This window comes from Dicentrarchus labrax, unplaced genomic scaffold, assembly GCF_905237075.1.
Source record: "Dicentrarchus labrax unplaced genomic scaffold, dlabrax2021, whole genome shotgun sequence".
Lineage (NCBI taxonomy): Eukaryota > Metazoa > Chordata > Actinopteri > Moronidae > Dicentrarchus > Dicentrarchus labrax.
In genome coordinates this window covers 21,470,419-21,484,037 of record NW_026136707.1, presented here as the reverse complement: position 1 = coordinate 21,484,037, position 13,619 = coordinate 21,470,419, and the positions used below count along the sequence as shown (strand labels likewise).

At 41.7% G+C, this 13,619-nt stretch overlaps 1 protein-coding gene across 1 annotated transcript; it reads left to right on the top strand.

Moving 5' to 3' along the window:
* Positions 1–8,317: 8,317 nt before the first annotated feature.
* LOC127367596 (transmembrane protein 74) lies at positions 8,318–13,381 on the top strand. Its single transcript, XM_051407593.1, has 2 exons — positions 8,318–8,558; positions 9,268–13,381. Exon 2 carries the CDS (start codon positions 9,335–9,337, stop codon positions 10,178–10,180), a length of 846 nt encoding a protein of 281 aa, XP_051263553.1. The 5' UTR covers positions 8,318–8,558; positions 9,268–9,334; the 3' UTR covers positions 10,181–13,381.
* The last annotated feature ends 238 nt before the right edge of the window (positions 13,382–13,619 follow it).

The following is a 13,619-nucleotide window of genomic DNA, read 5'->3' as shown; positions in this document are numbered from 1 at the left end:
TGTTCACGACTACATTATAGAGTTATTTAGTAATTCATTGGTATGCTAACTATGAATGTTTAATACAATGTTTATTATCACAGTATAAATTCTCCGCTTGTTCCAACTCTTCATTGAAGCAGCTGATGATGTTATGCCTGCACAGTTCCACCAATGGCAGATATTAGATGTCACCATCATTTTATACACATTTTGCCAAAAGTAAGCTGGACATTTTTGGTATCTGTGGAAAGTAGAATTCAAAATAAAGTTGTGGAGATTTGAATCTCTGGCTGCACAGCATGAGTTTGCTCCAAGTGACCCACAAGATAATCTCCTAATAAACTCACAGTGCCATATTTACACTAAAGATATGATATGTATGATTTACTGTGAAATAAAAGACAGAGATTAAATATATATGTATGTATATATATATATATATACATTTAGCTTTTAATACAGAGTCACTGTAAACCCCAGTGGTGGAATGTAACTAAGTACATTTACAAATACTTAGTTTAGTTTTTCCCTGTTACGCTAATTTATATTTAAACTCCATTTAAACTACATTTCATGGAAATGTTGTACTTTTTTATTCAGTGCATATATTTGGCAGCTAACATTACTGCTTACCTAGATTTTACGCACAACATATATGATTTATATATACAATATTATGCATTGTTACAAATTAAACTACCCAAAATTATCTGAATACAATCACACGTATGGCACATTGAAATGGAATATAATATTCATAGCTATGTTTTAATTTGTGTATTATCGCCTGAATATAGGAACTGTTCTATTTTGTTACCTTAGGATGAGCTGTTTTTATCTACTATCTTCCATGGAGTCTGCCACATTGAACCACCATGGTCCTACAGTAGCCTAGAAGGGGAAAACCAAACCCTGGCTCTAGACAGGGCCCTTTGTTCAAGTACAGTACCACAGGAAGTTGCAAGAAATTAAAAAAAAAAACCCATAAAAGCACAATAAGATCATTCCAAACCTCTTATTGAGTCCTACAGACACACTGTGACCTTATTATAGGACTATTAAAGTGATGGAAGGAGAAACAAATGTCAAAGAAGGATAAGGTCACTTCAATATCACTCTTTATAGTGCAATATTGTGATGATGTGTCCTTTCATGTGGTGGCTTCAAAATGCTCACAGCATGACTTGGAATCATGGAAGACATGACAACAGCCTATCTGCGCTGCTTTTGTTTGACTTTGTCTGCACGTTGGACCTGCAGTGTAGTACAGTAGTACAGACTGTCATATTTAAATGGGCTGACTTGCATGTGAACCAAGAGTTCAATGTACCATGGAAATTGGGTGTCTATCTACTTATTTTATCGTGTTAGTTTACCTGTCTCATTGCCCCAGTGTTTCTCTCTCTCTCTCTCTCTCTTGCTCTCTCTGTGTTGTCTACCTGCATCCAGATGACTTCTCACGCCTCATCGCCACAGAAAGGAAATGAAGGTTCACACTGTTCAGTTAGATTACAGCATCGCTATGTAGAAACCAAGGGGTGAGTTCTCAGGAGCTATCATAACACCCATGGGTGGTGTTGCAGCAATTGTCCTCCCTAGGGGCAAACACCTGTAACATTACATAGAGGAGTTGTGAGGGAAACGTGGGTCTGACGGAGCTGCTCTACAGTGGGAGAGGGAGAGAAAGTCCTCTACTGTCTGCACTCATCTCCATATCCACTGTGGAACGGCCAACTGAGACAATGCGTGCTCATGATTTAACTGATCGTGATTAGCATCCCCCACCTCTGGTGTTTTAGGTCCCATAGCCTGAAAGATAAACAAACTGACTGAGGTTTCAGGCAGTCGCTCAACACCAGTCCAGATTAGTGTGATTGTTATTCCCGGGGAAGCTGCATGGGCTCGAGTGAAATGGGGGAAAGCATTGGATGAAAATTACTCAGATCTCAGCACAGTAGGCGATGCAGCTGTTTATATTACTGTGTATATAACCTTCCCAGGAGGCTGGTTTAGCAATGAGAGCTCAGCAGCCTGCAGGAAAACTGCCTGGTTTGTGTTTTTTGAAAGTCAGCAGTGGATTATCACGGTTTTAAGTGCTCCCGGGTCTAATTTTCTTTAGTCAACCCGCCTGATGCTTCCAAAGATTTCATGTCAGTGTGTACATAAGTTATCACGTGGTATTAATTCATTGTCACCTCTGTATTGATCCCCTCTGTGTCTCTTACGCCATCAGAGGAGGGCTAGATGAAGTGTTGGGTTCAGGTGGGACACCATGACAGATCATCACTCCTCACTGCTGGGGGGTCAAGAGGTAAAATCACACAATTCACAGGTGGGTGAAAAATTGTGTGATTGATGCCTGTAGAATGTATCCAGCAGGTGTGTCAGGAACAGCAGCATTGCCACGTAATTTTAAGTGAATATTGATTCTATTAATGAGAATGGTTATGCTTGCTATAATTCATTACTGATGCAATGATATTTCATGGAGACTTACAGAAGGTGCATGTGGTTGTTACAGGTTAGGCGCCTGAATCTATGCACCAAGTATACTGACTGTTGGCTTCATTGTTCTTAGTACTGTATATACTTTATGACCATAACTGCAAAACCATAAAAAGCTATAATCAGTATTTTTTATAATAACATATCAAATGACAACATGACATCACTTGTAGTGACAAACATCACTTGTAGTGACAAACCTACAGAGGATTACCCAAATCTGCAGCTCCCATGGTCTTTTTAAATCACAGTGAGTTTCAGCTCATTGTTTAGCTGTCCAGCCCCCAACTTTACTGTTTTGGTTCACTCTCACCGCTGTTATAGTGCAGTTTTTGACCACAGCAGGCAGCTGTTTTCTGTGAAAAAGCTCTAAAAACCCACTGTACACTAACTGCTCATCCCAAAACAGCAGACAGACACAGTTAGCCACTAGCTGGTGAACATAGTGGAGCATTTAGCAGTGAAAGAGGTAGATATTGCCCTAAGCAGTTGGTGGAGACCAAAAACAGAGCTAAAAGAAAATGATTATTGGATTAACATTCACAAGGTGGACAAAAGCACAATTCCAAATGAATGACAATGTTGGTCAGTAACTGTTGAATGAGTAAATAAGCAACTGTTTGCTGACAGGTTTGACATATCAACTTAAAAGGTTATATGTTGTGTGTTAAGTTATTACAGATTTAAGTAAAGGTCACTACATATCATTGTACTTCATGTCAGAATGGTTGCTGTGGAAAAGGTCTATTACACGTAAAAAAAAATGTTTGGGAACCTTTGGGGTAAAAAACAATGATTAACTTTTTTGAGGAGATTATTTATACCACTCTCATGTACACTATGAAGCTACAACCAGCAGCCAGTTAGCTTAGCTTAGTACAAAGAGTGGAAATATAAAGAATAAGCTTGCCTGGTTCTGAAGCCCGAAGATAACAAAATCTGCCTACAGCGCCTCTAAAGCTCACTAATTAACAACAACTCCCAGCCAAGAAATAGTCCACATAACCCCCTGTGAAAAGATAAATTGTCATTTGCAGAACAAAACATGTAACATTTTCTTAAGGTAAAAGTACAGAAAATGAACTGAAAGTATCAAAAGTAAAAGTCATTATCTAGTGGAATGGCAACATGAGTGCTATCATAACATGTACTATTTGATTATTATATTATATTATTATATTATAAGCAGTATTTTACTGTTATAGCTGGCTGTGGTGGAGTTCATTCTGACTCCTTTATTTACAGATGGGTAGTTTAATTATTGATAATGCAGTGTAATTGATAAACTGAGTGAATCTGCAGGCTAACAGCTGTCAAATAAATGTGAAAAGAACTGGAGTAAAAGTATACGGTGTAGCATGAAATGGAAAATAGTCCCTAGCGCCTCAAAATTGTACTGAAGTACAGTGCTTGATACTTTCCATCACTGACCAGCGCATAATTCTCTCCCCTGCTCCTGGGTGTGAGCGCTCCCCTCTCCTGCAACACTGACAGTGGGTCTTCACTGCCACCTCATGGTCAAACACTGCTACTGACACAGTGAACCGGAGAGGGGAGCCAAGTTACAGAAAATATTTGGACCATGGCACATTTCATAGAAATGCAATTTATCTGTATGATCTCATGGTCTACTGTTGGACTGTGTGTCTGCATTTTAAATGCTGAGACACTAATGTGAACACTAATGGCTACTCAGTTGGCTGCCACATAGCTTTATTTGAGCCTTTGTACAAAAAATACCTTTAGACCATTTATGCTGGTATACTGGAGTAAAGTCAAGCAAATGCTTTGCAAAACTTACTTAGATTTAATACCTATTTAGTTTTTTGTGCTGTTAAACTCTTTAACATTTTACTCCAGGCTTGTAGTGAAGGTTCTCCTCTTCTCCCTCCCTCAAAATTAATTTATATTTATAAAATGCATTCTTTCAGACTTCTCTTGGGCTGATATTTCACCTCCAGGGATTTTCCCCTTTTGCAGAACGATCATTGGAGGACATGATGGAGAGCCAGCCGTCTAAAGCTGTAAAGAGAATACTCGCTGTTTATTTCGACCAGAGAAAATGAAGAAATGTTAGAATATTATTACCATTTACAAATTCTCCACAGTGACTTCTGTGTTAATATAATGCATTATTCATCCACTGCAGCTTAAGAAAGAGGTCCTTTTGTTCCCACTTGAAAATTCAAGGTAAACATCACAACAGAAATTCAGAAGCAAAATTGTATCAGGCAGCAGTGCCAGCAGACTACTCAATACTTGGCTCGCTATATTCACCAAAAATAAATAACGTCTTTGGCCTGAACTAAAGACTTTCTCATTTACCTAATGAATGAAACTCATTCAATCTTGTCTAAAATGTTTCCCTAGCCCATACTAAACAGCAGCCCTGACTTTGTTTACCATTGAGCCCACACAAGGATACCAAGAGCTAAATGAAACTTGACTGTGCATTTGCCAAAACAAATGGGATCCGTCGGCTAAAACAAAATGTTTGTTGTCTTATAATTAGGGCACCATTATAACTGGGCAAACCACAGTAGCTGTAAGAGATAATCAGTGCTCCAGATGGAGACAGAGAGGCAGAAGACAGGAAAAGACAATCATCATCAAGAGCTATTGAGAGCTTTATAATGCAAAAGCAGCTGTGGCGTGAGGGGATAACATCACATTAATTATGATAAAGAGATGATAAAGAAAGGAAGGGTCGATGAAATGGTGGAATTAATTATCCGAGTTGGCTTGCTTAATCACCAAAAGGCTTTTTTTTCCTTTTTGTGAAGTCTTATCTTTGCGTGAGGCATAAATCTTTGCCTACACACACACACACACACACACACACACACACACACACACACACACACACACACACACACACACACGAGGCACTAGGAAAGCCATTATTATCCTTCCATTATCCCACAGTGTCTGTGTTGAGGCCAGCCACATCACTTCAATTAGGAAAGTCACTGTAAATTAACTTGAAGGTCCAAGTGCTAAATATTTCATAACAGTGTCTGCCACCACCACCACCACACACACCCACTAAAAAAAACAACCCTCCACACTGAACCTCAGTCTGCCTTTCACTTAATTCCCTTGTCATCCTGCTGTCTGTGTGCACTCTCCTCTGTGGAAGGCTTTTTAAGAGCTACTAGAGGGTTTGCGTGCCAGACATCCCAAACAAACCCAGGGGACTGTGTACACCTGCTTATTAATAATCTACAGTACCCTGCTGTCGTGGCCCACTACCCTGTCAGAGACCTCAGGGTGCTCCCTGCCTACTGCTGGTGAAGAAACATACTGTACCACTGGTTTAATCTGACCTACAACACCTAAATCTTCTTCAATGTGTAATAAAACTGCTAAATTAACTATAAATTATGAATTAATTTTTTTATCTTGCAGCATAAAGTGGTCAAGACTACTGTGTAAATCAGTTGCTACAAAATATCTGTACCTCCATCCAATCAAAAGCAATCCACTATGTTAAGATGTTAATGTAGCATCACAAGCTGCTAAGAATACGTTAGAGGGCTGATATATTAAAATGAACTGTCAATGCTTTGTAATTTGTTTGCACACATGGAAAATGTGTGTTTCAGAGCAGACAGTATACATTCAGTTTAGAAGGGATGTAAAATATATCATAGTGCTAACTGGCAGTAACCGATTTAATCCTTTTTTAAATTAATTGCTTATTCTTTTGTTCTTATGAAATTAAATTTTCAGGCAGTTTTATATTATTAAACTCCAATTTGAATATATTGGAACTTTAAGAAAACTTTGTGTTACTCTGACTTGGAATGTTTTACTCCTGGTTACCACTGCTTACCTTGTAATGACATAAATTAAATAGTGTAAATTATCTACTGCTAGTTTTGAGCATTGGGTGGTTATGTGAAAATGGATACAAACTCTGTTTAGTGCATGTGAAATTAGCCAAATCAACAGTAATATTTTATTATAATACTTTTTATTATTAGATTGTATTTAACTGTAACTGCCAGTGATAGAGGTTTTGCAGTCATTTTGCCAATGCTTTGATGTCTATACTTAAGAACGTTGCGTTGTGCTAACCATTTTAATGTAGTGTTTGAACTTAAGCGCTGGTGCAATGGGCCTCTGAGCTTTTTCCAAGCAGCAGCCTGTTTCACATTCATGTAGTTCTACTCATTCATATTCACCAATTTTACTACACAGACTGCTGCTTGGGGACGCTGACCAGCTCCAGCAGCTCCAGGAGCAGCTGGAGGTCAAGTGAACTCAGTCACTCCCTTCATAATTCACATATGCGCTGCCTCGCTCTTCTTCTCCCTCCTACTACTATATTTACAGGGACCTCTACTCCCTCCCCCCCCCCACACACACACACACACACACACACCGCCATCACCATCTGATAGCTAAAGAAAAAGCAGTGCAACATCCATGTCTTATAATTTTTATTCTGTGTGTGGGTTCATGCCGGTGGCAGGAGACACACTACGAGAATTTATAGCCTTTAGAAGCACTAACTCCCCAGCCGCCCCTCCTCTTCCAAGCCTGGTGTCCTTGCCAGCAGGAAAAGTGGTGCACTGTTGCAGACAGATAGCATCTGATAGTTGGCTGTTGTTACCCCTCAGAGAAGCACACAGTCAGATTTCAGCTTCCTCTCTCTATCTCCCTGCACGAGGCCGACTAAAGTTGTCTACAATCTGACCAAACACACCATAAAGCATTATGATTCCCCCCTCTGCAAACTCATTTCTGGAACAAAATGGTGGAGTAAATCTTTGTCTGTCTCTGCCTCCTCTCTGTCTTTCTCTCTCTCTCCCTGACTCTCCCTTTCTCTTTACTCATCTGTTAAATGGAGTCTTGTTGGGAAATGAGCCAAAGCCGTTCACCCAGCCACTAGGACTCCAGGAAAAGTGGCGACTATATTTATAACCGCTGCCTGGTTGTGCTAAATAAGGTGGAACAGTCAGCAAATGAATATTCAGTTCAACGTGGGATTAAGCACTTAAATCATTGATGGTGGCCTGCACTTAGTTTACAAAGTGTCACTTTCCAAGAAAACTTAATGTGCTGTGTTAACTGTTCATCATCTGTCTTCAAAGATGCTGCCAAGATGTTGCATGATTGAGATGAACCTCCCAAAGATTTACATGGGGTCACAGATCAGATGACCTATTAGGTCTCTAGATTAAACATGGATTAGGATAGCTTTGACATAGACAGTGAGCAGTAATCTTCTGAGAGAGCACAGGAGAACAGATGGTGCATGATACACACAGTTTAACAATGCTGTTTGAGTGGCACCGCTGGATAGATTGTTCTGATATGATGAGCGCATTAACTGACGACATACAGCACAGATTACTTTATGCATGTCCATGATCTTTGATCGGGTGCTTTTACAAATATTATCATTTGGTTTGTGGTTTTATTTGCTCTGAAAGCACAAAATAGCCCTGGGGGGTGTTACGTATTGAATTTATAGTGCTAAACTTTACATTATGAGTATTTATCTCTGCTGGCATCACTATAATATCCCTGCATGATCCCTATTGGAATTTCAAATGCATCTGTGGTATTCAGTACTGACTAAAACAACAAAATTCTCCTATAGAGGGATATCTTAGTGGTATTTTTGATCTCCTATAGCCTACTAACCTGCAGCCTCCAGGAGCTTTACAGAAGTGCACTGAGATTTCTGTGGCATCAAATTGTCCTAAATTGTTTCCTATGGGAAGGGCATTGTCAGTAAAATATGATCGCCAGGTCCTAGGGTTTGCCTCAGCCCTTCATATCCCCATCCCGTCTGTGTGTTGACTGACTGCTAGTGATCTCAATCGGCTCACAGATAGCGGCGCTCCTTTCAGCGCGTACAGCTGAGGCTCTGTGTGTGGGAGGGACTAACAGAGAGCTCCCCTCAGTGCAGCCTGCCGCCACAGCATCGAGCAGGGAGAGAATAGCCTATATTCAAAGCATATTCACTGATAAGGCTTTTTATCTGTCCCCGTTGTGCGCCCTCAGCCGCCGTAGCGTCTATGAAGAGAAGAGGGCGGAAGGGATGCTGAAGTAGCGCGGTGAGTGCTTTTCTTTTTATTTGTGCAGTCTGAGGAGGTTTCTGTTAGGGATTAGACTAAAATATTAAACCGGGTTGTGCATGACTGGTCCACCCTTATGCAGAGAAGCATCTCACATCTTCTGCTGAATTCCAATAAAGTGTGCAGGACTACTCCGACTCATATGAGGGAAGCACGGGATGTATTTAGCATTAAATGCAGTATGGAAATATCGTGATGATTTTCTCGTAAGTAGACCAACTATGGTTATATTTTAGGCCTATGTGTGATTTAGTTTCAGCCTAGTTTGATTTATGTATCTATTCTACAGGCAGTGTCTAAAAACAGAATTAGGATAGGCTACAGTTTAATCTCGGTTTATACGTGGATAGTTTTCCTAATTGGATACAGAGGCATTTGGCTAATCACTGCCACTATAAGCGCCTTTCAAAACGGGTCCACGGATTTTTCCTTAAGGATCCGATCAACTTTAAAGTGGTGTTGATTTCACTATAGCCTAACTACAAAGGCATGTGCATTTTGCGCACCGTTCCAAATTACGCACAAGTTTTTGCGCATTGTTGATATAAGGTGTCGCGCTTTACAATGAGGGTGATCTAATTAAGATGCACCATTTATCTTAGAGCACGTGTGTGTGTGTGTGTGTGTGTGTGTGTGTGTGTGTGTGTGTGTGTGTGTGTGTGTGTGTGTGTGTGTGCCCTCTTATTAGGGATGCTGTGGAGTGACACCGTCGTGGGAGGAAGGCTCAGTGTGAACCCGCTGGTGGTGAAACACGAATGGCTTCTCCAGAGCTGCTTCCCACTGAAGGGGGAGGCAAACAGCCCGAACATCCCGACGTCCTTGACCGGGTTTCCAGCGCGCTGCATATCCGCAAGTCGGGCGGATCAACAGGAGGAGCGCTCCCGGGGGAGGGCTGCTGTAACCCGGCCCGCAGCTGCCATGACCGATGTCATTCAGCACCAAGGACGGCGCCGCGCAGGGGAGGCGCGGAGGTTAAACTCGCTCACCTCGGCGAGGAGAAAGTCCGGGTTTGCTGCGACGAGGAATTAGAGACATCTTTCACCTACATCGATGAGAATGTTAACCTGCGACTGGCCAGCCCGGAGACAAGTTGTAAAAGTACTCACAGACCCACGCGCAACGGCGAGCCTTGCTCCGAGACTTTCCCGGAGCTTTCCTTCATGTCCGAGGACGATCTCTCCTTCGGGGAGGGCTCCGGGACCTCTATAGACTACGGGTTTATCAGTGCAGTCACGTTCTTAGTGACCGGGATCTCCTTGGTGATCATCTCCTACGCCGTGCCTCGAGATGTGGTGGTGGACCGTGACAGCGTGTCGGCGAGGGAGATGGAGAGGCTGGAGATGGAGAGCGCCCGGATAGGTGCCCACCTGGATCGGTGCGTCATAGCGGGGCTGTGTCTGCTGACGCTGGGCGGCGTGGTGCTCTCCACCCTGCTGATGATCTCCATGTGGAAGGGGGAGATGTACAGGAGAAAGGTCATCGCTTATTCCAAGCGTTCAGCCAAACAGTATGGCTCTATCAGCCTGAAAACTAGATCCAGTCCCAGCCACTCCTCTGCACACTTGTCCCTGGAGGAGGAAATAGAGGAAACTTTGACTTAAAATGCTGCTTTGCATAATAAATCTTTTAACTGAGGAATTGATGCTGTTCACACACATTCTCTAACATGCTGTAGCCTAAAACTGTATTCATAAATTGAAGTCTGCAACATTTTTGTCTTATACTCTAGTAATAGCTTGAATACTGTATTGTATATCCACATGACAAACAGAAAGGACACGAAAAGCACTCAAATGCTAAGTGAGCAATAGCCAGAAAAATCTTTTGGTGGTATTAAATTGTTCCCAAATGATTTAAAATGGCACCAAACCATAAAAGAAACTGGCGAGAATGTTAAGAGCTTTGTGTCACAAACACTGGATCACATTTTTTCGTACCCAAGCTGCAATCTCTGAGAGCTTTCATTTATTATTAAGGCTATTCATATTTAATGCGAATGTCTCCAACAGCGAAACTGTGCACAGACACATTTCAGGAAGTAAGGGAAGTGTATGCCCCAGGGGCAGGAGAGTGGGAGTAGGGAGGGATGTAAAGCTGTCCCTGTCCACTGTGATGTGGGAGAATCAGCTCAGTGGTCCACATGGTAATATCCAGTGACAGTCCCTCTCTGGTGCAGTGCTGAGGTAAGCCAGTAAGCCTGGCTTCATGCATCTGAGCCAAAGCTCCACGTCGGTTTGATTGTAGTGAGCAATTTGACTGCAGTCGACAGCACTGACACCGTACACCCTCCTCTACTCTCGCTTGATCCTCTCTGGTCCTCTTCTCCTCCTTCCTCCCTCACCTTCTAGTTCCCTCTGCCACAGGAGACTTTCTTTTCTCCTGCAGTTTTTGCAGCGCTCTTTTCAACACTGTAAATTCACACTAGAAGCGTGTGGTAAAGGGTCCTGGACGACCACAGCCAAGTGCCTGTGACATTTCAAGGTTGATGAGCCTTTCCTTACCTGTCTCCTTTCATTTTCTCTTTCTCTCTACGTGAGGATGGACTTAAAAACACCTAATCACACATGAAAGAGTTGCCCTACTTCCAAAACCTTAAGCCTTCACTACTTCAAAGAGCTAATTACATTTCCAAAGTGAGATATCATTCTTTTTAAAAGGTTATATTTGATGTAATCACAGTAATTCGCTGACTAAAATATGGCAGATGACACAAAAGGCTTAGGGAAAGAGGTTTATCGTGTGCAGACTTGCTAAAAATGTTAATGCCCCAGTGTCCAGGCAAGTCAGAGACGAACTTTCTTTTTTGGAAGATTTTAGTTTCTGCCTTAGCTAGAGTCCATGTGAAAGCAACCATCTCTTTCTCATTGACAGTTGTTAATGCTGTATGAAGAGGCCTGCAGAAAAGAATAAAGAATTCCATGCAATTCTCTTGAAACAGTCATTTTTCAAGTAGGTATGTAACTACTCATAAATCATGCATGAAGCACTAAAATTCATTCACATTTGCATATATTCATATACACAGCCAAATGTTAAATTCTGCAATTGCTTGTGATTCTTATGCAGTGACATGGCTACCTTTGTTTCTTGTCCTTTTTTCTGGACCGTGTGACCCTATTTCAAGGCTTACATTCAAATCGACATGAGTCAGCCTCTATTAATGAAATGCGTAGGCTGATTACTCTATGATAAACAGCTCGAGGCCACACCGTTGCTGAGCTTTCATTCAGTTGCATACTGTCACATCATATACATGTATTCTAAGTGCCAGTCAGTGCACAGGCAGATGAAGTAGTGTGTTTCAAGTGAAAAGACCTGACAGGAGTGTGTGCATCCCCGAAAAACAGCCATTACTTCTTGAAATGGTAATAAAATGCCAAATGAAGAGATTTCCAGGAAAGGTAGTAAAAATTAATGATCCATATGAGGCAATGTTGTCCTGTTCTCTTCACAGAAGCTGTAAATCCATGACCAGTATTACAGATGTTGAAAGGATATTTCATTTAGCGAGCTTTCCTGGTGTGTTTGGCCACGGAAAGAAGGTGCAACGCCCAAGTCCTGGACACTCATTTCTTACCACTTCCTGTTTAATTTCCTCGCACCAATATATTCATGTAAAATTAAACTTGTTCAACACTTAAAGGGCAGCCAACAACAATGCTACTAATGCCAAAAATTATGTATGATAATATTGAGCAATTAATTCAAACCCCAGCAATGTAATAGCTACATTACACATGCAGTATGCATCAGTGCTTTCCATCCAATGACAGAGTCATATTCAGAGGAGGCATCATCTGTGAGAATTTCACTCTTGTAACACACAGAGGATCATAAAAGCCTAAGAGAAGCCATTATCATTGCAGACTTCAAACAGGCTCATCTGCAGCATGTGATGCACTACACCGGTTTTTAGACTTAAGTCCCTTTCATACAGGCATTGCAACCCTGAACTTATCTAGACATTACCCAGTGAATCTGTATGTGAGAACGTAAATGTTCGAATCAGCTGGACTGAATATTAAACAGACTACCCTGCATGCTCCCTTGTACAAAGTCCATGTAATGTCCAATTGAGCCCATGTGTGAATAAAGCAGGTCATTGACTGGAGAATTTGAGCGAGGGGATAACATTTCTATCATGTGACTGATGCTAAACCGGAAGAATCAGTAGCCCGCAATTTCTGCACCGTACTTTTGGCATCATGTCTTGCCTCCTATACGCTCTACCCAGGCACCACCTCTCAAGCAAACCAAAGTATTTCCAGACAATGTCCGGCGTTCATATGAGAAAAGGGCTGTATTCTGTTTCTCCCCTCTCTCTCCCCTTCCTTCATTATCCCCCACCCTCTTCTTTCTGTCCTCCTCCATGGTTGGCACTGTGCCTCACAGTCAACACCAGGCTTCCCCTCATACAGCCAACTAAACGTGTTTGGGGGGTTTAATCAGGGATTTGCTTGAAGCGACAGCATTTTACACGCCAAGCTCAAGTGTATTTCCAGAGGTTTCATACATAAGCTCTTTATCCTTGAGCATTGCACAGCTAAATCACCCATATTGATATTTGGTTGGCTCCTCTGTAAGTCGATCCCTTCAGGTGAGGCCAAGGAGCAGCTGAGCTGCTGCCATCAGCTATTTTCCTAAAGGTGTTATTACACTCCTCCATCCTGTCAATGCTAATATTCCGTGTGTGTGTGTGTATGTGTGTAGGTGTGTGTGTGTATGTGTGTATGTGTGTATGTGTGCATGAGTAGTGCATAGGTGTTGTGTGTCACCTTGGATTAAAGACTTGCTGACCTTCAGATTTCTTTTCAAATATTTTCTGTTGAGACATTTTGGAAGCTTTGCCACACCAGGAGAAATACAAATCTCTAATCTAAGAATGCTAGCCTGCCTATGTTCGAAAGAAACAAAATTATAAAAAAATTGGTAGCCCCTGGTTCTAAAAGTAAAAGTCCCATTCATTTTCCCTGTAGAGGGTGTTAGATGATTCATAGTTTGAGAACCTCTATGGCTTGGATTGGCCTGAAACTCTTCCAG

Coding starts and splice junctions, on each gene's coding strand:
- LOC127367596 (XM_051407593.1), top strand. CDS start 9,335: ATGGCTTCTCCAGAGCTGCTTCCCACTGAAGGGGGAGGCAAACAGCCC.